We start from the raw sequence: 16,482 nt of genomic DNA on the forward strand, positions 1-16,482 counted from the left end.
GATTGATCGATTGTGTGACTGTAAAAATGGATAAAAGCAAACAATGAGTATCATCAGTGCACATAAGAAAAAATAATCTACCATACTATCTTATTTATTTTAAAGTCCAGTACTTTGATTATTGCTTTCATTTTATGGATCAATGGTCTCATTAGATAGTAAAATTCATGTTAAATTGCTGTTTTAGGGGTTGTTTTTAATTGTCCGGAACAGATTAATTAATTTTGCAATACTTTCTATGGGAAAGCACGCCTTTGTTTTTAGAATGCTTTGGTTTTAGAACAGGCTTCCAGAACAGATTAAGTTTGGGAACCAAGGTACAAAGTTTGTTTTAACCTCAAACATAAACCTTCTGTCTTCTGTAACTGACCCAATTGAGCAGGTTTAGCAAAGGATTGATAAAAATCTGATGAATTTGGAATTGTGGACGGCCCTTCTTGCCTTACATTATGCAAGCAGGATGTACTAAATGTCCTCTGTGTTGCCACTTGGTTTTTTGGTCTGACCACTTACCTTGACTCTGAACTTTCGTATGTCCTTTCGTTGTATGGTCTTTTTTTTTTTAGTCTTGTTATACCAAGTTTATTTGGTACACCCTTTTTTATACATGTGTATACAATCCTGTGTATGGCTGTTTTGTTTTCAATTGGCAGAAGGGTGTTGTTCCTTTTTTATTGTTACTTGTTACAATGAAAATAAAAATGTAGTTACAGGTAGGTAGCCGTGTTGGTCTGACGCAGTCAAAACAAAATAAAAAAATCCTTCCAGTAGCACCTTAGAGACCAACTAAGTTTGTCATTGGTATGAGCTTTGTGTGTATACCCTGAAACAGAAGTCACCAGACCCTTATAAAAATGTAAACTTTTTTATAAAAAAAAAGTCTTTCCTAACCTTTAAAAAAGGAGCAGCACAGGAAAAATTACTAGAGTCTTGTGAAGGAAAAACATGGAATGAGAATAACATTAGGAAATTGCTAAGGCTTTATTGAATCTATCCATCCATTGAGATAATGTAATTGTTATTATTAATCCACACAATTAGAATTTCTAAATGGAGAAGAAGCCAGCAGTTATATTTAGGAATATATTAAAATCAAATACAGTGGTACCTCGACAACCGAATGACTTGACTTCCGAAGGTTTCGACTTCCAAAGTCGACAACCCCGGAAGTCTTTTCATCGTGCGCGCATCCTGCGCATGTGCAGAACGGGCGCTTCGAGAACTGAAGACTTTGACTTACAAAGACGGCCGCGGAACGGATCGTCTTCGTAAGTCGAGGTATCACTGTATCAAGATAGTGTCCAGTTCTATTTTGTAAAAATAAAACCAACACTGCAATGTACATTTTTGTATAGTCATATCGTTTTCTTAACTTCCATGAACCCAACAGCATTTATATGCATTGAAAACAGTATGCTAGTGACCAGAATTAATTTACTAAATGTTTGTTCCTTTATAAACCAGTCATTAATTTTTTTTGTATTTTTTATTACATTCATTAACAAATTTTGCATTTAATGTTATTTACACCATGGTAGAGCATTATAACCGTATATGATATCTGAAAAGGTCCTATCTGAAAAAACAATGGTAGTTTGACAGTTTGAGTCTGTGCATGTATACTTGGCATCATGTCCTATTTTGTTCAATGGGGCTTGCTTTTTCTTTTTCTTTTTCTTTTTTAGCATGCATTAAGACAGCAGCCTGAATTTTCTAGGGCAAGATAAACTTCAGCAACAGATGCAATACTTTGGGGGTGAAATGCCCTGATTTTAAAATACAAAGAATATATATAAAACTTCATTTGCTGCAGAATAGTCAAAAGTAACACACCTACGCACACTGCATAAATCACAGATCCTTACAACTAGGTTCAAATTAGGGGTAGCAATGCCTCTATGGCCTTCGGCTATTTATTTCGTCATCTTTGTTAGTTTATCTTCAGTGCCGACTGGTATCATGCCCATGCATTCTTCTGAATTTGCCACATGATGCTTTACAATGGAAGACCGGATCACATCAATATCACGCCCTAAATGGTCCTTCATGGCTGAAACAACTGTTGGTGGAGAATTGAAGTCTACCAAAAAATACCTGGAAATAAAGAAGAACACAATAAAAACAAAGCTATAAGCATGAAAGAGCACAAGAGCCCTGGTGGATGCGACAAAAGGTCTATCTAGTGCAGCGTTTCTTACAGTGGCAAACCACATGCCATTGGGACATGAGGACAGCAACACTTTCCTGCTGCTGCTGTTTCCCACAAAATGGTATGCAAAGACATCACACCTCTGATCCCAGAGGCATTATGAACCTTTTGTGACTCATACACACTCCATGGATTTGCCCAATTCCTTTTTAAAGCCTTCTAAGTTGGCATCCACTAAAAACACCAAAAGTTACATAACCCTTTCCTTTATCATCACAACAGATCCAAGCTCACCTTGAGAGTGTCTGAACTTCTAGTGATCAAAGTTCCAGAAAAGAAATGCATTTCCAAGAGGCATTCTAGTATGGTATACAGATTTTATGAATTTGGGGCAAACACCCCCCCCCCCGAGTATCCTTTTATTATTGCTCTGAACAAGGATAGAGCTCGTATGAGAGACTATGTATTCCATGCATTCTTCCTCCCTATGCAACTGGAGAGCACCATCATGTTACACATATGCTACCGAGGAGAGATATCCGATATCAGAGAATTTACAGTTATATATTGTAAGCTATGCATGCTCCCCATCAAAAATTTGCTATAGCAAGACGAAATTTTCCATTTAGAAATGGGAAGCAAAAAAACAGGTCAAGGCAGCAGGTATTTATTGTCCTTTTGCTTTAAAAGTTCAAATCACTGAGGACAGAAGCCACATCTGAAGACAGACAACACCAACTTGGCATTCATTCTGCATACCATACTGTAGTTCTCTGCGACCTTGGCAACAATGCAGAGATTTAATTTTCACACACTTCTGGGACTGCCTGGAATTCTTGGTATCAAGGCAAACATTCTCCCGTTTGCCAACTCCACTTTGATGAACAAAGTGTTTACCATGTGCAAGAACATTTCAGATCTTCTATTTCACTTAAGTGCAAGGAAGAATCCTGGAAATTTGTTTCATGGGAGCAAAGTGATTTTCAAAACTTCACTGTAATGATATGAACACCCAGTCGTTTTTCTACAAGCTGTAGTAGCTTCCTTTTGAGGATGGAACTACTGGCTTTGAAATGGGAGACAAAACCAGTGCCTGTTTCCATTAGGAAGAAGCAACTACTTGGAATAAAGAAGGGTTGGGATGGGAGAAGTTCCCAAACTCTTCCCACCTCTTTTCTATTGCAGTCTCCCTCCAGTAGAATTCTAGGCAAGATTGCATGAGCAAACATGCATCTGGAACCCTATGTGAAGGCGAACCAGCAGTGTAAAGATAGCAGGGAATGGTTTAAACATACATGCTCATCACTTTTTCCAGTCCAAACTGACCTCTACCCTTCCAAAATCTATTTTCCCCTCAATGAAAGTAGCCACTGGTGTTTTTATGCACATGCTTAATTTGTATTTTATTTGAAGTTTTACAGTGAATTAAAGAAAAAAGAAATCCACATGCGTGTGTATGACATCAAATCAAACTCTCAAGAAAAGAAGAACAGTATCCTAGGATACCAGCTTGGTTAAATAAATCACCATCATAGGAGTTTTCAATGATCAACCAACTACAACTACATAAATTTCCATATGAGGAAAAACAATAGTTTTGGAGTATGATGCACATACTGCAGCAAGCATCATATTAGAAAAGGCACTTCAACCTATGAGAGGGAGAAAAGTGGGAATGCGTCTTAAGATAGAATTCTATGTTCTCAGTTTTTGTAAGTAATGTCTGGCCCACCATTAAGACTAGTTAAGATTGGCAGGCTCTAAGGCAGGGCCTTTTCAATAGAGGCCCCAACATTATGAAACTCCTTCCTAAGAATGTGCAAGTTGACTGCCCCATGCCACAATTTTTAAAAAGCCTTTGGAAAGGCATGTTTCAAATTAGTGTGTTTAGCTGCTGTTTTATTGATATTCAACTGCCAAGTCTCTGGGAATGAAAATACTGTAATAATATTTTAGTGGTCTAGTAGACTGTAATCCAATACTAACTTTCTGGGGATTGTCCCAGTCAACACAGTGGGGGTGACTTTTGAATAGACATCTAAAGGATTGTGCTGTTAGTTGACTTCGATAAATGAGGTTTGCCCTATTTCCTTTCATATGGAGCTTGCAGCATTTAGTCTTAATGAAGCATTGCTGTAAACTGAGTGAGAGAGAAATTCAAGAGCCATGTCTTTTAAAGAAACAAAACCTTAACATTTTCCTGCTGTTTATGTTTCAGGAGGATTAGATGAGCACAAAGATGTAGAATGTATGTTCTATGTCTGCACCTTTTGGGAAATAATTATGATGCACTCACAACACAGCCCCCCTTTCACATTTTACTAATTTTTCTACTATGTTGCTAAACGAGAATAGGGCTGCTTTCCATTGTGTCTTTAAAACTGAAATGGATTCTGCTCCAAAAGGAATGGCTTGCAACTCGTGTTCTCTCCTGCTCATATAGGCAGACAGTGGAAATTTCCACTGTGGTGCTGTTGATGATAACTGAAGGCAGCATTGGGGGATGGGGGAGATAAGCGGCCGCTGCTGTATTGTCTTTGACGTTGCCATTTCAGCAGCAGCAAGAAATGTTATCTGGAGATAGCAACTTGCAGCATGCAAGTTTATTAGCTGTATCAAACTCCCCCAGTATTGGAGCCAGGCTATGGATTTGGTATGTATCCATGTACAAGAGATCAGGAAAGTCCTTGTCTTTTGGAATTATAGCCCAGGTATGCCTCAGGTGGCGGGTGGCGCTGTGGGTTAAACCAGTTCAAAAGCACATCAAAAGCTTAGCAGTTCAAAAGCACATCAAAGTGCAAGTAGATAAATAGGTACCACTCCAGCAGGAAGGTAAACGGCGTTTCCGTGTATTGCTCTGGTTCACCAGAAGCGGCTTTGTCATGCTGGCCATATGACCTGGAAGCTGTACTCCCTCGGCCAATAACGCGAGGTAAGCGCCGCAACCCCAGAGTCGGCCACGACTGGACCTAATGGTCAGGGGTCCCTTTACCTATGCCTCAGGCAGACAAACAAAAGAAAAAGCAACTGCACTTTGAGAGCTGAGCTGGAACTCAACTTACTTTCTGTTGGTCGGCAATCAAGCCAGCAACGATTGTGTTTTGTGCAACCCAGCAGCTCTATAATGTGTGGAGCAGCTCCATGTTCAGCAATGAGTTGTGACTGGGTATGTAAATACTGTAGTGCTACAGTTTCTCATGCAAAGTAACAAGACCTGGTGCGTGTGGTTTGAGGATGGGATGGGATGGGAAGAAAGGTGGTTGGGGAAGAGAAAAGGAGGCAAAGATCTATTTACAGAGATGTAACGTTCATTTGCAGGCGAAACTGATGAAATACAGCTCAAACACTCCAGGCACCAGCAGCAAAAACTGGTACAGAAAAACAAAAAATCAGGACGATTCCGCTGATTCAGTACAGAAACTCTAGTTATTTTGGTGCACTGTGCATAAAATGTGATGGGACAGTAAGACTATTTACTGCCCAAATAACATCTCTGCAAAGAGTTAAATGAAGACCTATTTCAGATCAAACAAGTGGTAAGAAAAGAGGACTGGATATTGAACTGTATCCAGGCCAAGATTAAATCTAGGGATTTAAAATATAGTATATCAGACAACTATATTCCCGAATGGGTTTATCAAAGTTAATCAGCACCAGAGAAACACCTGGACCAAGCTTGTTTTGGAATCCTATTGGGAAAAGCAGTTCTCAGCTGATTTTGTGTGAATGAAGGCCCAAGGGAGAACCTGGTTAAGACTGTGCCCAGGAAATTTCCATGCTTTATAAAGAGTCAGCTTCAGCTTTCCAATATGCCATCACAATTTTTAGACTACACCACAGAAGGCTTATTAAGTCAAGATGAATATCACCGATTGTGTGGCTGAGAGACACGCTAGAATAACCTCTTGTCTACTAATGGGCAAGAGCCAAACTGGGAAACCCAGAGGTGCTGGACACTTCTGGAAAAGATCAAATGAGCCATATTAACATCTGAATCTGAAACATGGTCAGCTTTCGCTTGCAGGCCAAGTCCATTCCCTCTTGACTGCTATGCAAGAGAAGTGGGACAGAACCCTCCATTTGCCTCTCAAAATACCACCTGGACTAGGGGGCAAGGAATCCTTGAGCTGGGCACAGCACAGATCATAAGGACGAAGCTTTTTCATAGGGCAAGTTCCACCAAGTACCGTACAATGGGGCTTATTCACAGGTAAATGGGATCAGGACTGCAGCTTTAGCTGCCTTTTACGTAACAACTGCAACTTAAGTGTTTACACACTTGTCAAAACAAACGGCTTCACATTTGGAAGTACTGTATAGGGTGTACTCCAATCCAATGAACTGAAGAATATAATTTTTTAAAGGATATTTCATCTCAGAAGAATCAGGCAAGGCCCTTGAAAAGCACAGCCATACCCACCAGCCAACATCAACTGATGGCAGTTTCTAGTATCCCACAGAACGCAAGTCTATTTATGAAGAATGGAAGTGAGAAGAAAAATGCCTCATGTTAAGCAATAATTTCATGATTCGATCTGCTAGGGAACCTGCCATATGGTAGACGTTTATGTCCACAACTGAATTTCTTTTTAAAAAGCAACACCAAGAGACATTGCCATGAACCAGGAAAAAGGAAATCACCCCTTTCATCGTGAACACCGAGGACCAATTTGCTTCAATTCAGTTTTCAAAAGACATCTATTTTCCTTTTATGGCTTTTTGTACAGCAACATATTTCTTTGTACGCAGAATTTTCTCTAGTACGCAAGATGAGACTCCGCTGGATCAAGCTGATGGTCCTTCCAGTCAGACATCCAGTTTCCTGGAAATCCCACACAAAGGACGTAAAGCCTTATTATTGTAGTTGTACCGGTAGTTGTTGTTATTGCTTTTATTTTATTAATACCCCGCCCATCTGGCTGGGTTTCCCCAGCCACTCCAGGCAGCTTACAGGACATATAAAACATTGTAAAATGTTTGGTCCCCAGCAGTTGGCCCTGCTACTTCTGGACCAGGGGACTGCACCATGACTGATAGCAAGGATATACTTATCCTCCAAAAATCTGTCTAGCCTAGTTTTAAAGCTATCTAAGCTATTTACTGATTAAAAATGTTTTGAAGCCACCCTTCACCCTTTCAAATACCAGACAAATATAGAAATGGCATGACCAACAAATCATAATCAAGTGGCCATCACTACATTGTGTGAACACTGCTCACAATAGAGATCCTGTAGGAATCAGCTTTTTTATTTCTAAGCGAAATGTTGTGATGGATGAAAATACAAAAATGAACAGCATTAGTGGACTCCATCAACTTTAATTGCTTGCCTTTCAGGTAGACTCATACTGGCAATGCAGATTCTATTCACTGCAACTTAGAAATCTGCCTCTGAAGTGCCACTACCTACCTAATCCCCAATCCTTTTCCTCATAGGACACACTCAAGAGAAAGTAGATGCACTTCTATTGAAATCAAGTGCGCAGCTAATGGAACTTAAGTGCACTTAACATCTGCTGTACGGCACCGAAAGATTTTAGCAGACATACAGTATCTCCCACCTTGCAAAATACTTTAACAGGACACTGTGTGCCTGTGCAACATCAGTTTAACAGCACAAATGCCAGTGGTAAATTTAAACTCGGGTTGAACTCTTACGCAACTCCAGACACAGCACAAACTGTAGCACTTATTGGCAGAGTTTGGATGCCAATGCACATCAATACTTGCTTCTCACATAATCAAGAAGATGATACAAAACATGAGGGACCTGTTGTTTGCACAGCATATGCATGTGAAACAAAACAGATGCAGCTGCAAGGCTCGTAGCTCAGTAGTAGGACCCAGGACCTACCTGAAAATGGTCCTATACCTAGATGCAACCCCCCCCCCCCAAAGTCACAGCCAGTATGTGTAGGCAATAATGACCTAGATAGTCTGGCTCAGTTTAAGGCAGTATCCTCTGCTCCTATCTCACCACATGCCTATCCACATGCAGCTCCTTAGGCACAGGAATGCTTCCTGTGGGGTTATTTTCAAGAGAAAGTGTTTTGTTCTGTTTTTTGGAACTAAACCATGGTGTGGGCCAGTGTGGTGTAGTGGTTAAGAGCGGTAGACTCGTAATCTGGGGAACCGGGTTCATGTCTCCGCTCCTCCACATGCAGCTGCTGGGTGACCTTGGGCTAGTCACACTTCTCTGAAGTCTCTCAGCCTCACCCACCTCACAGAGTGTCTGTTGTGGGGGAGGAGGGGAAAGGAGATTGTTAGCCGCTTTGAGACTCCTTCGGGTAGTGATAAAGCGGGATATCCAATCCAAACTCTTCTTCTTCTTTAGCAATGTATAGGGCATTTTCCGTGGCCATGCCCTGACTATGGAACCCTCAAGCCAAGGCAGGTTAGATGGACCTCATCTTTGCACAGGTTCAGGAAGACACTAAAAATGCTTTTACTCTGCACTGCTCTCAATTATTTTTTTAACTTGTAAAGGTTTGATTCCACTCCTCATGGCTTGTAAGACATGCTTAATCTGGTTTATTTTTCAAACTTGGTTTTAATGTGTGTTTTGCATGTTTTGCATTTCCAGGGGAAATGAGCTAGTACTGAAAGCCAGGTTAGAAATGTTTCTTTATAAAGAAATACATTTTTTATAAATATATAACTATATAGATTATCATAAGGGAGGGAAATACGGTACAAGATAATAAGCTATTAAAATGTGAACATGTTTTGAGTGGCTATCATTTCAGAGATGCATCTCTGCCGTTTGTGCAGAAGTACCATTTGAAATATCTGCAAGGGAAAACAGGTAATAAGCTGCATTGGCTGCCCATCAAGGTATGCACATTTGTATCTTCAAATGCCAGGGAGAAAGACTGCAAATTGTTATTTTGATTATTGAATGAAGTCTCTGTGCAATCCTGGTTGCCTAGCAACATTTCTCCATCCTTGCATCCAGGCAGTTCTCTTTCAGAAGGTATACTCAGGGAGTTTAACAGCAACAAAAAAAACAATGTTAAGCAATTATAGGATAAACTATGAAGTCCACTGTAATCATTTATCTAATGCATCTCAATTTTCAAATGCCAAGGCATTATTTTCTTTGGCTGAAGATATTTCTCCTAAAATCAGTTAACTACAGTAATAACTGTTCTTTTACTTGTGCACAGCCATCTTTAATAATGATTTCACCATTAAAAACACCCTCAAAAACATACTTTGGTTCAGATACACAAAAGGGAATAAAACCAACCCTGAATTAGTATTACAAAAGATAATTAATTATCGTTTCCAACTGGCTTTGGTGAAATAAAAATGTTACCTTGGAATGGAAGTGTCTACACGAAGGGCATTTCTTCACAAAGGAAATATTTAAAAACCTTTTAACGTCTAAATTTACAATATTGAGGAAAGCAAATAGTAAAGAATCAACACTTGCATTAACTAGCAGATCAATATGAACAATGAAATTATCTACCCAAATTATTGTGGTGCCTCATTTTGGAATTGTTAGGTAAACAGATATGTGTACTTTGTGGAGTCTACTTCCGGAAAAACACAGGAAAGAAACAGTTTAATTCTGAAACGAAAAGTGCATCTAAGTTACATTAATTACCCAATGGAAATAAAAGGCCCTTAATAGTAAATTCTGTACCTGGGCTTCAATCCAAAGAAGTGATATGTGTATGCAGAGAAGAACAGCACACACAGCTTTAATTGATGACCACCATGTCCCTAATCAGTAGAAAGAGTTGCAGCAACATCAAAACCTCAACTGCACACAAAGTTCTCCCCTATGTTCCTACCTTGTCTTTAGATCACGGTTTTGAGCATTTATTTAACAGCTAAGGGTTACCAACTCATGTTGCTTGCCTCCCCCCGCCCCGCCCAATAGAACCACAGCTCTTTCAAACTCCTCCCATATCCCGCTCACACCCATCCCCAACTGCCACCCCACTGCCAATTGCCATCCCCCCAGTGCACCCCAAACTCTCGCATCCCCTCGCTAATTGCCCAAATCCCAAGATCCTGTTGCCACTGCCACTCAAGAAAGACAGGGGAATGAAGATGAGTCTTTCTCCTCTTCACTTTGCACCGCCGACAGAAAGTGGGCAGCAACGCAGGGTAAAAGCTGCTTCTATGTCATTCCCCTCCTTGGTGCGGCAGTGAGATCTTAGGATGTAGGTGAGTGGATGGGAGAGTTTTGAGAGGAATGCTGGTGGTGGTGACAAAAGTGAGCAGCTCTACCTGGACCAGCCACCCAACTACCTGCTCGCTCTGCCTGCCCAGCACGGCCACCTGCTCGTTTGAATCCTGGATTCCCCTTTGCCCTGATGTGTGTGCATGCAAACGGGCAGGCAAGTGTAGGCAATGCAAGAAAAGTGTGAAGGCCTGCTTGGGCCACCCACCTGCCCACTTACTCTGCCAGCCTGTCTACTTTGCTTGCCTGCTCCGCCCAGTGTTGTCAGGCTGCAACTTTTCCCCTTTCAAAAATATTCCATGGCAATAAATTCTATTAAAAACTAGACTCAAAGGCTTGTGAAACTCATACCCTCCTCTGGTGTGACGTTGATTGTGCTTTGAGATTCTATATGGCAGCATTCTTTCGCCCAGGTTTTCCAAATTCCTCACCACTGCTCCTCTCTCCATCAAAGCTTCCACTGTGCGTTTCAGTGTTGCAGCTGTCTCAGGCTTTAAACACAAAGAAGAAGACACGTGTTTGTAGTGCAGCAAATGACTATCGCCCCTATACTTACCTGGCAAGAAAATAATAAAGGAGGAACTGGAATAGATGTCAAAGGGGAGGGGGGAATTCTGATTCTTCTATCCATCACCCCCAAGGGTGCTGTATCAGACTGTAACAATCACTAACAGCAATATGGTACACCTGTTTCTTCAGTTACACCCAACTGTGCATTTTTGGCAGCATCAAATATATTTAATGTACTGCACATTACAACTGCAAATAACTCTTCTTATAAATGCTGCAAGTTTCCAGGAACGCACTTCTGAAGTGTGTTTTACCTATACCCATATTGTAATTACGGCAACTCAGGAAGTTAAACTTGTCCTATTACAGCACACAGGCTGATAATTTCTTTCAATTCCATTTAAGGGCCATTGCATTACATTAAATTTAAAAGAATACAATATTTTAGACTGATCTGCGGGGAAAGTGAGCACACTCAGAGAAGTGCATTCCATATTTGTGAAGCATGTCGTCGTCCCCGCCCCCCACATTCTTGTCTCCCTCCAGTGAAATTCCTTGTTGTGAACAAGTAATCTGAAATAATGTGAAGGCAGGCGCTGCGGGGTTCTCAAGGAGAACAGACTCATCTCCTGTAATTAAAGGACCATTCTCAATACAGTATTTGATTTTGTCCTGCTGCATTTCATACTTTTGTTACATATGAATTTGATGTCTATGTGATATTTTGCTTCTTCGGCAACTAGATTTCCAGAATACAACTTAGTATGAAGATTCTCATCTCCAAGGGACCCTGAATGTTCAAGTATATGCACAGTGGGTGTATGTGTGTTGGGACAATGCATTTGTGTTGATGTGTTCACTAGTTTTTCCTTGGTGTCTCCTCTGCAAAGGAGGATCGCTTTGGAGAAAAAGAACAGAACCAGTTGGAAAGAAATTTTCGCATGCAACCGAAGTCTTTGCAAGTATGAATAAAGTATCTGTTTCAACAATAGCACCATTGTTTTAGGTATGCGAGTTACTTCATGCTCCACTGGGGAAACAGGATCACAAAATCTGAAGGGGAGGTTTCGCAATAAGTTGTGCAGCCTGTAGTTAAAGGCCTTTTTAAAATCAATGTTGGCTGAAGAAGACCCTATGCAGCTCTTGAACACGCATCTCTTACATCTTCAGGGTCAAAAAACAAAAAAACCACCCAAAACCACAATAGCACTGAAGCGTATTTTAAGTGCTAAGGTTATACCTTAGTATGTTCAGCAGATGGGGCAAAACAGAAATATAGCCAATGTTCTAAGTTCACAACCACAACCCTTGCTTGCTTTTGAAGGATTGTTGCAAGCAACTTAAATAGACCCCAAGGTCTGCCACTGCAAAGAGGTTTCGGAGGGGGTAGCAAAAAGGAAGAAAAACTGTAGAAGCTGCTAGCGAGTCAGAGGTGGGCAGTGGATCCTGCCTTGCAAGGAACGTGAAGCAAGGCCAATGGATAAGAATGTTAAACACTCGCAAGGTGTGCCTGCATAGCATATTTGCCACTAGGTGAACAGTGCTCACTCTCTTCATCTGGAGATCAGAAATAAGTCATGCACATTTGTTGCCTCACAAAAACCGTCCCTCAAAGCAAAACTGATCTGAAACGAGTGTTTCTGAACCACTGAAGATTTGATTAGGAATCCAGCACAATGAAAGGTGCAAAACAAGTGGTTGGGACTTAAAATATTACTGGAAAGTTAACACACTGTCTACCAAGTTCCAAAACAGTTTCAAAAATACTTGTGAGTTTTTTTTCTTTATTTTGTACTTTTATTTAATCTTTGTACAGAAGTTGAAACATTTCCATATAATAACAACTCTTGAGAGGACAAAAATTCCACATTCAAAAGGAATGTAAACTGCAAGTAATACAGTTTTAATTATACAAATACTCTAATAAGAGTTTATTTTGAAGACTAATGCAGAAGGCAAAATAAGTATACAATATACAACAAACAAACACAGGGCTAGCAATAAGAACTGAATTTTTCATCAGAATTTACTTACTGTCATATTAGCAAAGTTCTATACATGGGATCAAACCAATTTTCTATGACAAATTTGTAGTTGTGGGTGGTAGCAATGGACAATTACAAAATATCTGTTTTCTTAACACTTCTAGATAGTCTCACACTACATGGGTATCTTATTCAAAATTTCATTCTTTTCAGATCAAACTTATTTTTTTTAATAAAAAAAGTGGCCAAAGAGCTCTGAAATCAAGTAGATTTATTACATCTATATGCCCATTTGGTTAATTCCTGCCCCCCTCCCAAAGTTTGGGTGGCGTTCAAGATTTGACATGCTGCACAACATTTGTTTTTGGTCTGCAAAATCTTTGAATGTTTCTTTTTTTTAAAAAAACCCCAAAGCAATTGTAATTTATTTAAATGCTACAGAAAGTACAACAGCAATAAAAACACTTCACGTCTCTTTAAAAAAGTGTAATAGTTAAATGAAAAAGATACACAATATAAGTAGCATTACACTGACAGTTCTTAAAACCAAGAATGAACAAGAACTAGCATTATTAGAAAAGAATTTGCTTTCTTCTTGAAGAAGACTACTAATTTTTTTGCACAGCAACTATTTTTATATCCACCTCATTATAAGCATGTATTCTTAGACACTTAGTATTCTTGTATATTCCTTTCCATCATTGCTCAGTGTCTGACTTTGCCAAGTGAAGCTGATAAATACTATGGAAAAGTAGTGTCACCAGATGCCACTATGTAACATTTTATATTAGATATAATCAGAACAAAAATAAAGCCTTTTGTTTTAAACCAGCACCCTCCATACCCCAGACTGTTTTGTAGGAAAGAAAAGCTTTTTGCCAACAAGAATTTACAGACCTCACAGTGAAATTAAACATCTGAATTATATATACTTTCATTCTAGAACTATGACCCTAGAGCTAATTAAAGCAGATTTAAAACCACTGAGTTATACACAATTTCTATCAAAAGAACCCTTAAACATCAGACACATCTTTCATTTGAAACATCACATGTAGAATGTTAGTTTTATTTCAAAACATATACTTTTAAAGGCACAAACAGACAGCATACCAAACAAACAGTGGCTATCTACATTTAAAATACGTCACATAATTTAATATTTTCCTTAAAATACTAGGTTTGTGAATTCAATATACGGTATATACTTTATAGGGGTGGGTGAGAATGAAACAAACCCAATAGACTTTCATTTGCCTTATGACAATGATTTAAAAATAAAGCTGTAAAATTAATCTAAGCACATTTTTCTGTTTACATTTCATATTTAATTGTTAGCCTGTTCCTTTCCCAGTAAGCTATTGTACTTTTCAGGTGATTGATGGAAAGCAGAGGAGAAGGGGGAATGGATAGCACACATTCATTTAGTCTTTTGTCACTTCTAGATGGTGACAAAAGGAAATTAAAAACACTTGCCAAAACAGAAGCTACGCTTTTCCTGAAAACCATGCAAAAATAAGGCCCACGTACAGTTTTCTGACCAATGCTTCTGTTGGCTTAAATAAGCAAATGAACGTTTAAAAACCACCATTTTAAATTCATGAAAATATGTGGGTATCTAAAGTAGGGCTTGGTTAAGTGTCATGTTCACAAGTAAGGCAATAAATTTCCAGACACCCAGAATGATGTTCACACAAACAACTAAGCCCACCACTGGAATGCTTGCCTATTTCCAGAATGCAGCGCTATAGCCACTGATAGAGGCCAAAAGTTTTAGGTCCTATAAAGTAGTATTGATCAATGGGAAATACCCTCCCCCACAAGAAAACACACACCCAACTGTATGACACAACAAATAAAGTTCCCTTCTGTCTACACCACAAACCTCCAGACTGATAAAAGGTATATTCAACATAGAATGAAACAAACAAAATCCACTGGAGTTCAGAGGATCAAAGCTAGAGTTCTGCTAAATAGAGAAAGAGCAGGCGATATTACCATAGCTGCCAAGTTTTCCCTTTTCTCGCGAGGAAGCCTATTCAGCATAATGGAATATCCCTTAAAAAAAGGGATAACTTGGCAGCTATGGATATTACAGCAGTTTAAGAATGCTCATTGTGTTAATTTCAAATGCTATTAAAACAGATTCCCACGTTTCACCTGCTCTGGAGGGTAGGGCCCAAACCAATGGCTTTTAAGTTACAAGAAAGGATATTCGGACTACTTTCTAACGGCAAAAGCTGTTCGACAGTGGAATGGACTCCCTCGGAAGATGGTGGACTCTCCTTCATTGGAGGTTTTTAAGCAGCGGCTGGATGTGCATCTGTCATGGGTGCTTTAGTTGAGATTCCTGCATTGCAGGGGGTTGGAGTCCCTTCCAACTGTATGATTCTATGAACTGCTAAAAGGGTCTGCTTATGCCCTACTTATGCCCTGGCGTGCTATGGTCCATGGGGTCACGGAGAGTCGGACACGACAAAACGACAACAAATGCCCTACTTTACGTAGCCTCTAAAGACATGGTGATGAGACTAATTTTTCTTGTATACATTGCTACAGTTATGCATCAGAGGGCTATATAATATAACATGCAGAAATCCAGAGATAAATAGCAAACATTTTTATTCTTTAGAGATTTCTTGTTCTACATACTGGGTGTTCTTTTAAAGCAGCAAGGGGGAAGCTGTGGCCATCCAATGCAACTCCCATCCTCCCTGATCAATGGCCACTAGTATCTAGCGGGTCACAGGTTCCCCACATGTTTTAAAGCAAAACAGATCATTACACAGAATAGCCATTAATGAGTAATTTAGGCTACGACCTGCTGTTTAAATAAATTTCTAGTCATGACTAGAAAGACATACAAGAGAAAGATTTAGAAAAATATAATGTTGCACTAACCTAACAAGGTTATATTCTGCTACCAAAAGGCACTATTACACATTTACTTTCTTAGTTTAAACAGAAACCAGTTACAAAATATTCTAAATGGAATGTTAGGTAGGAAAAGAAATATGGAAAACTCAGTCCATGGTTCTTACAACAAAGGAGGACTCACTCAATCAGGAAGTCACATAATCTAAGTTACACTTAGGTTCCCAGGTTCTAGGTTACACTTAGGTTTCCAGGTTCTAGTCCAAGAGCATGCCCATCAATGAATAGCTGGATTCAAACAATCCAGCTTTGGTTCAACCCACCTCAACCTGGTGCCCTCCAGTTGCAGACTATAACTTCAAAAAGCCCAAGGCAGCATGGCCAATGCTTAGGGAATATGTAAACTGTAGACCCCAACATCTGGAAGGTACCAGGTTGGGTCAAACAGGTTAACGTAACAGCAGCCATGCTGCATCAGATCAAAAGTCCATTTAGTCCAGCATGCTGTTCTAACAGCAGCCAACCAATGTCTCTGGGGAACTTGCAAGCATGACCTGAGTGCTCCACCTCTCCCCCATTTGTTCTTTCCAGCAATTATATAAGCAGAGGCACACTGCCACTGACATTGGAGGCCAAACACAGCTTTATTCTACATGCATTTGTCTAATCTTCTTTTAAAGTCATCCAAGTTGGTGTCCATCAATGTATCTTGTGGAAGCAAATACTAGTTTAACTGTGTGACAAAGTACTTTCTTTTGTTTATCCTT

General features: G+C 39.7%; 1 protein-coding gene across 1 annotated transcript in view; it reads right to left on the reverse strand.

The window, feature by feature from the left end:
• Positions 1–962: 962 nt before the first annotated feature.
• Positions 963–16,482, reverse strand: part of MRPS6 (mitochondrial ribosomal protein S6) — a 28,323-nt gene continuing 12,803 nt past the window's right edge. Inside the window, exons 2-3 of the mRNA XM_035114909.3 lie at positions 10,698–10,837; positions 963–2,094 (exon numbers count right to left, since the gene is read on the reverse strand). Coding sequence (XP_034970800.1) covers positions 1,914–2,094; positions 10,698–10,837 — 321 coding nt within the window. The 3' untranslated portion in view covers positions 963–1,913. The remainder of the gene's footprint in view (positions 2,095–10,697; positions 10,838–16,482) is intronic.

The sequence above is a fragment of the Zootoca vivipara genome, chromosome 4 (assembly GCF_965207765.1).
Source record: "Zootoca vivipara chromosome 4, rZooViv2.hap1.1, whole genome shotgun sequence".
NCBI classification, from domain to species: Eukaryota; Metazoa; Chordata; class Lepidosauria; order Squamata; family Lacertidae; genus Zootoca; species Zootoca vivipara.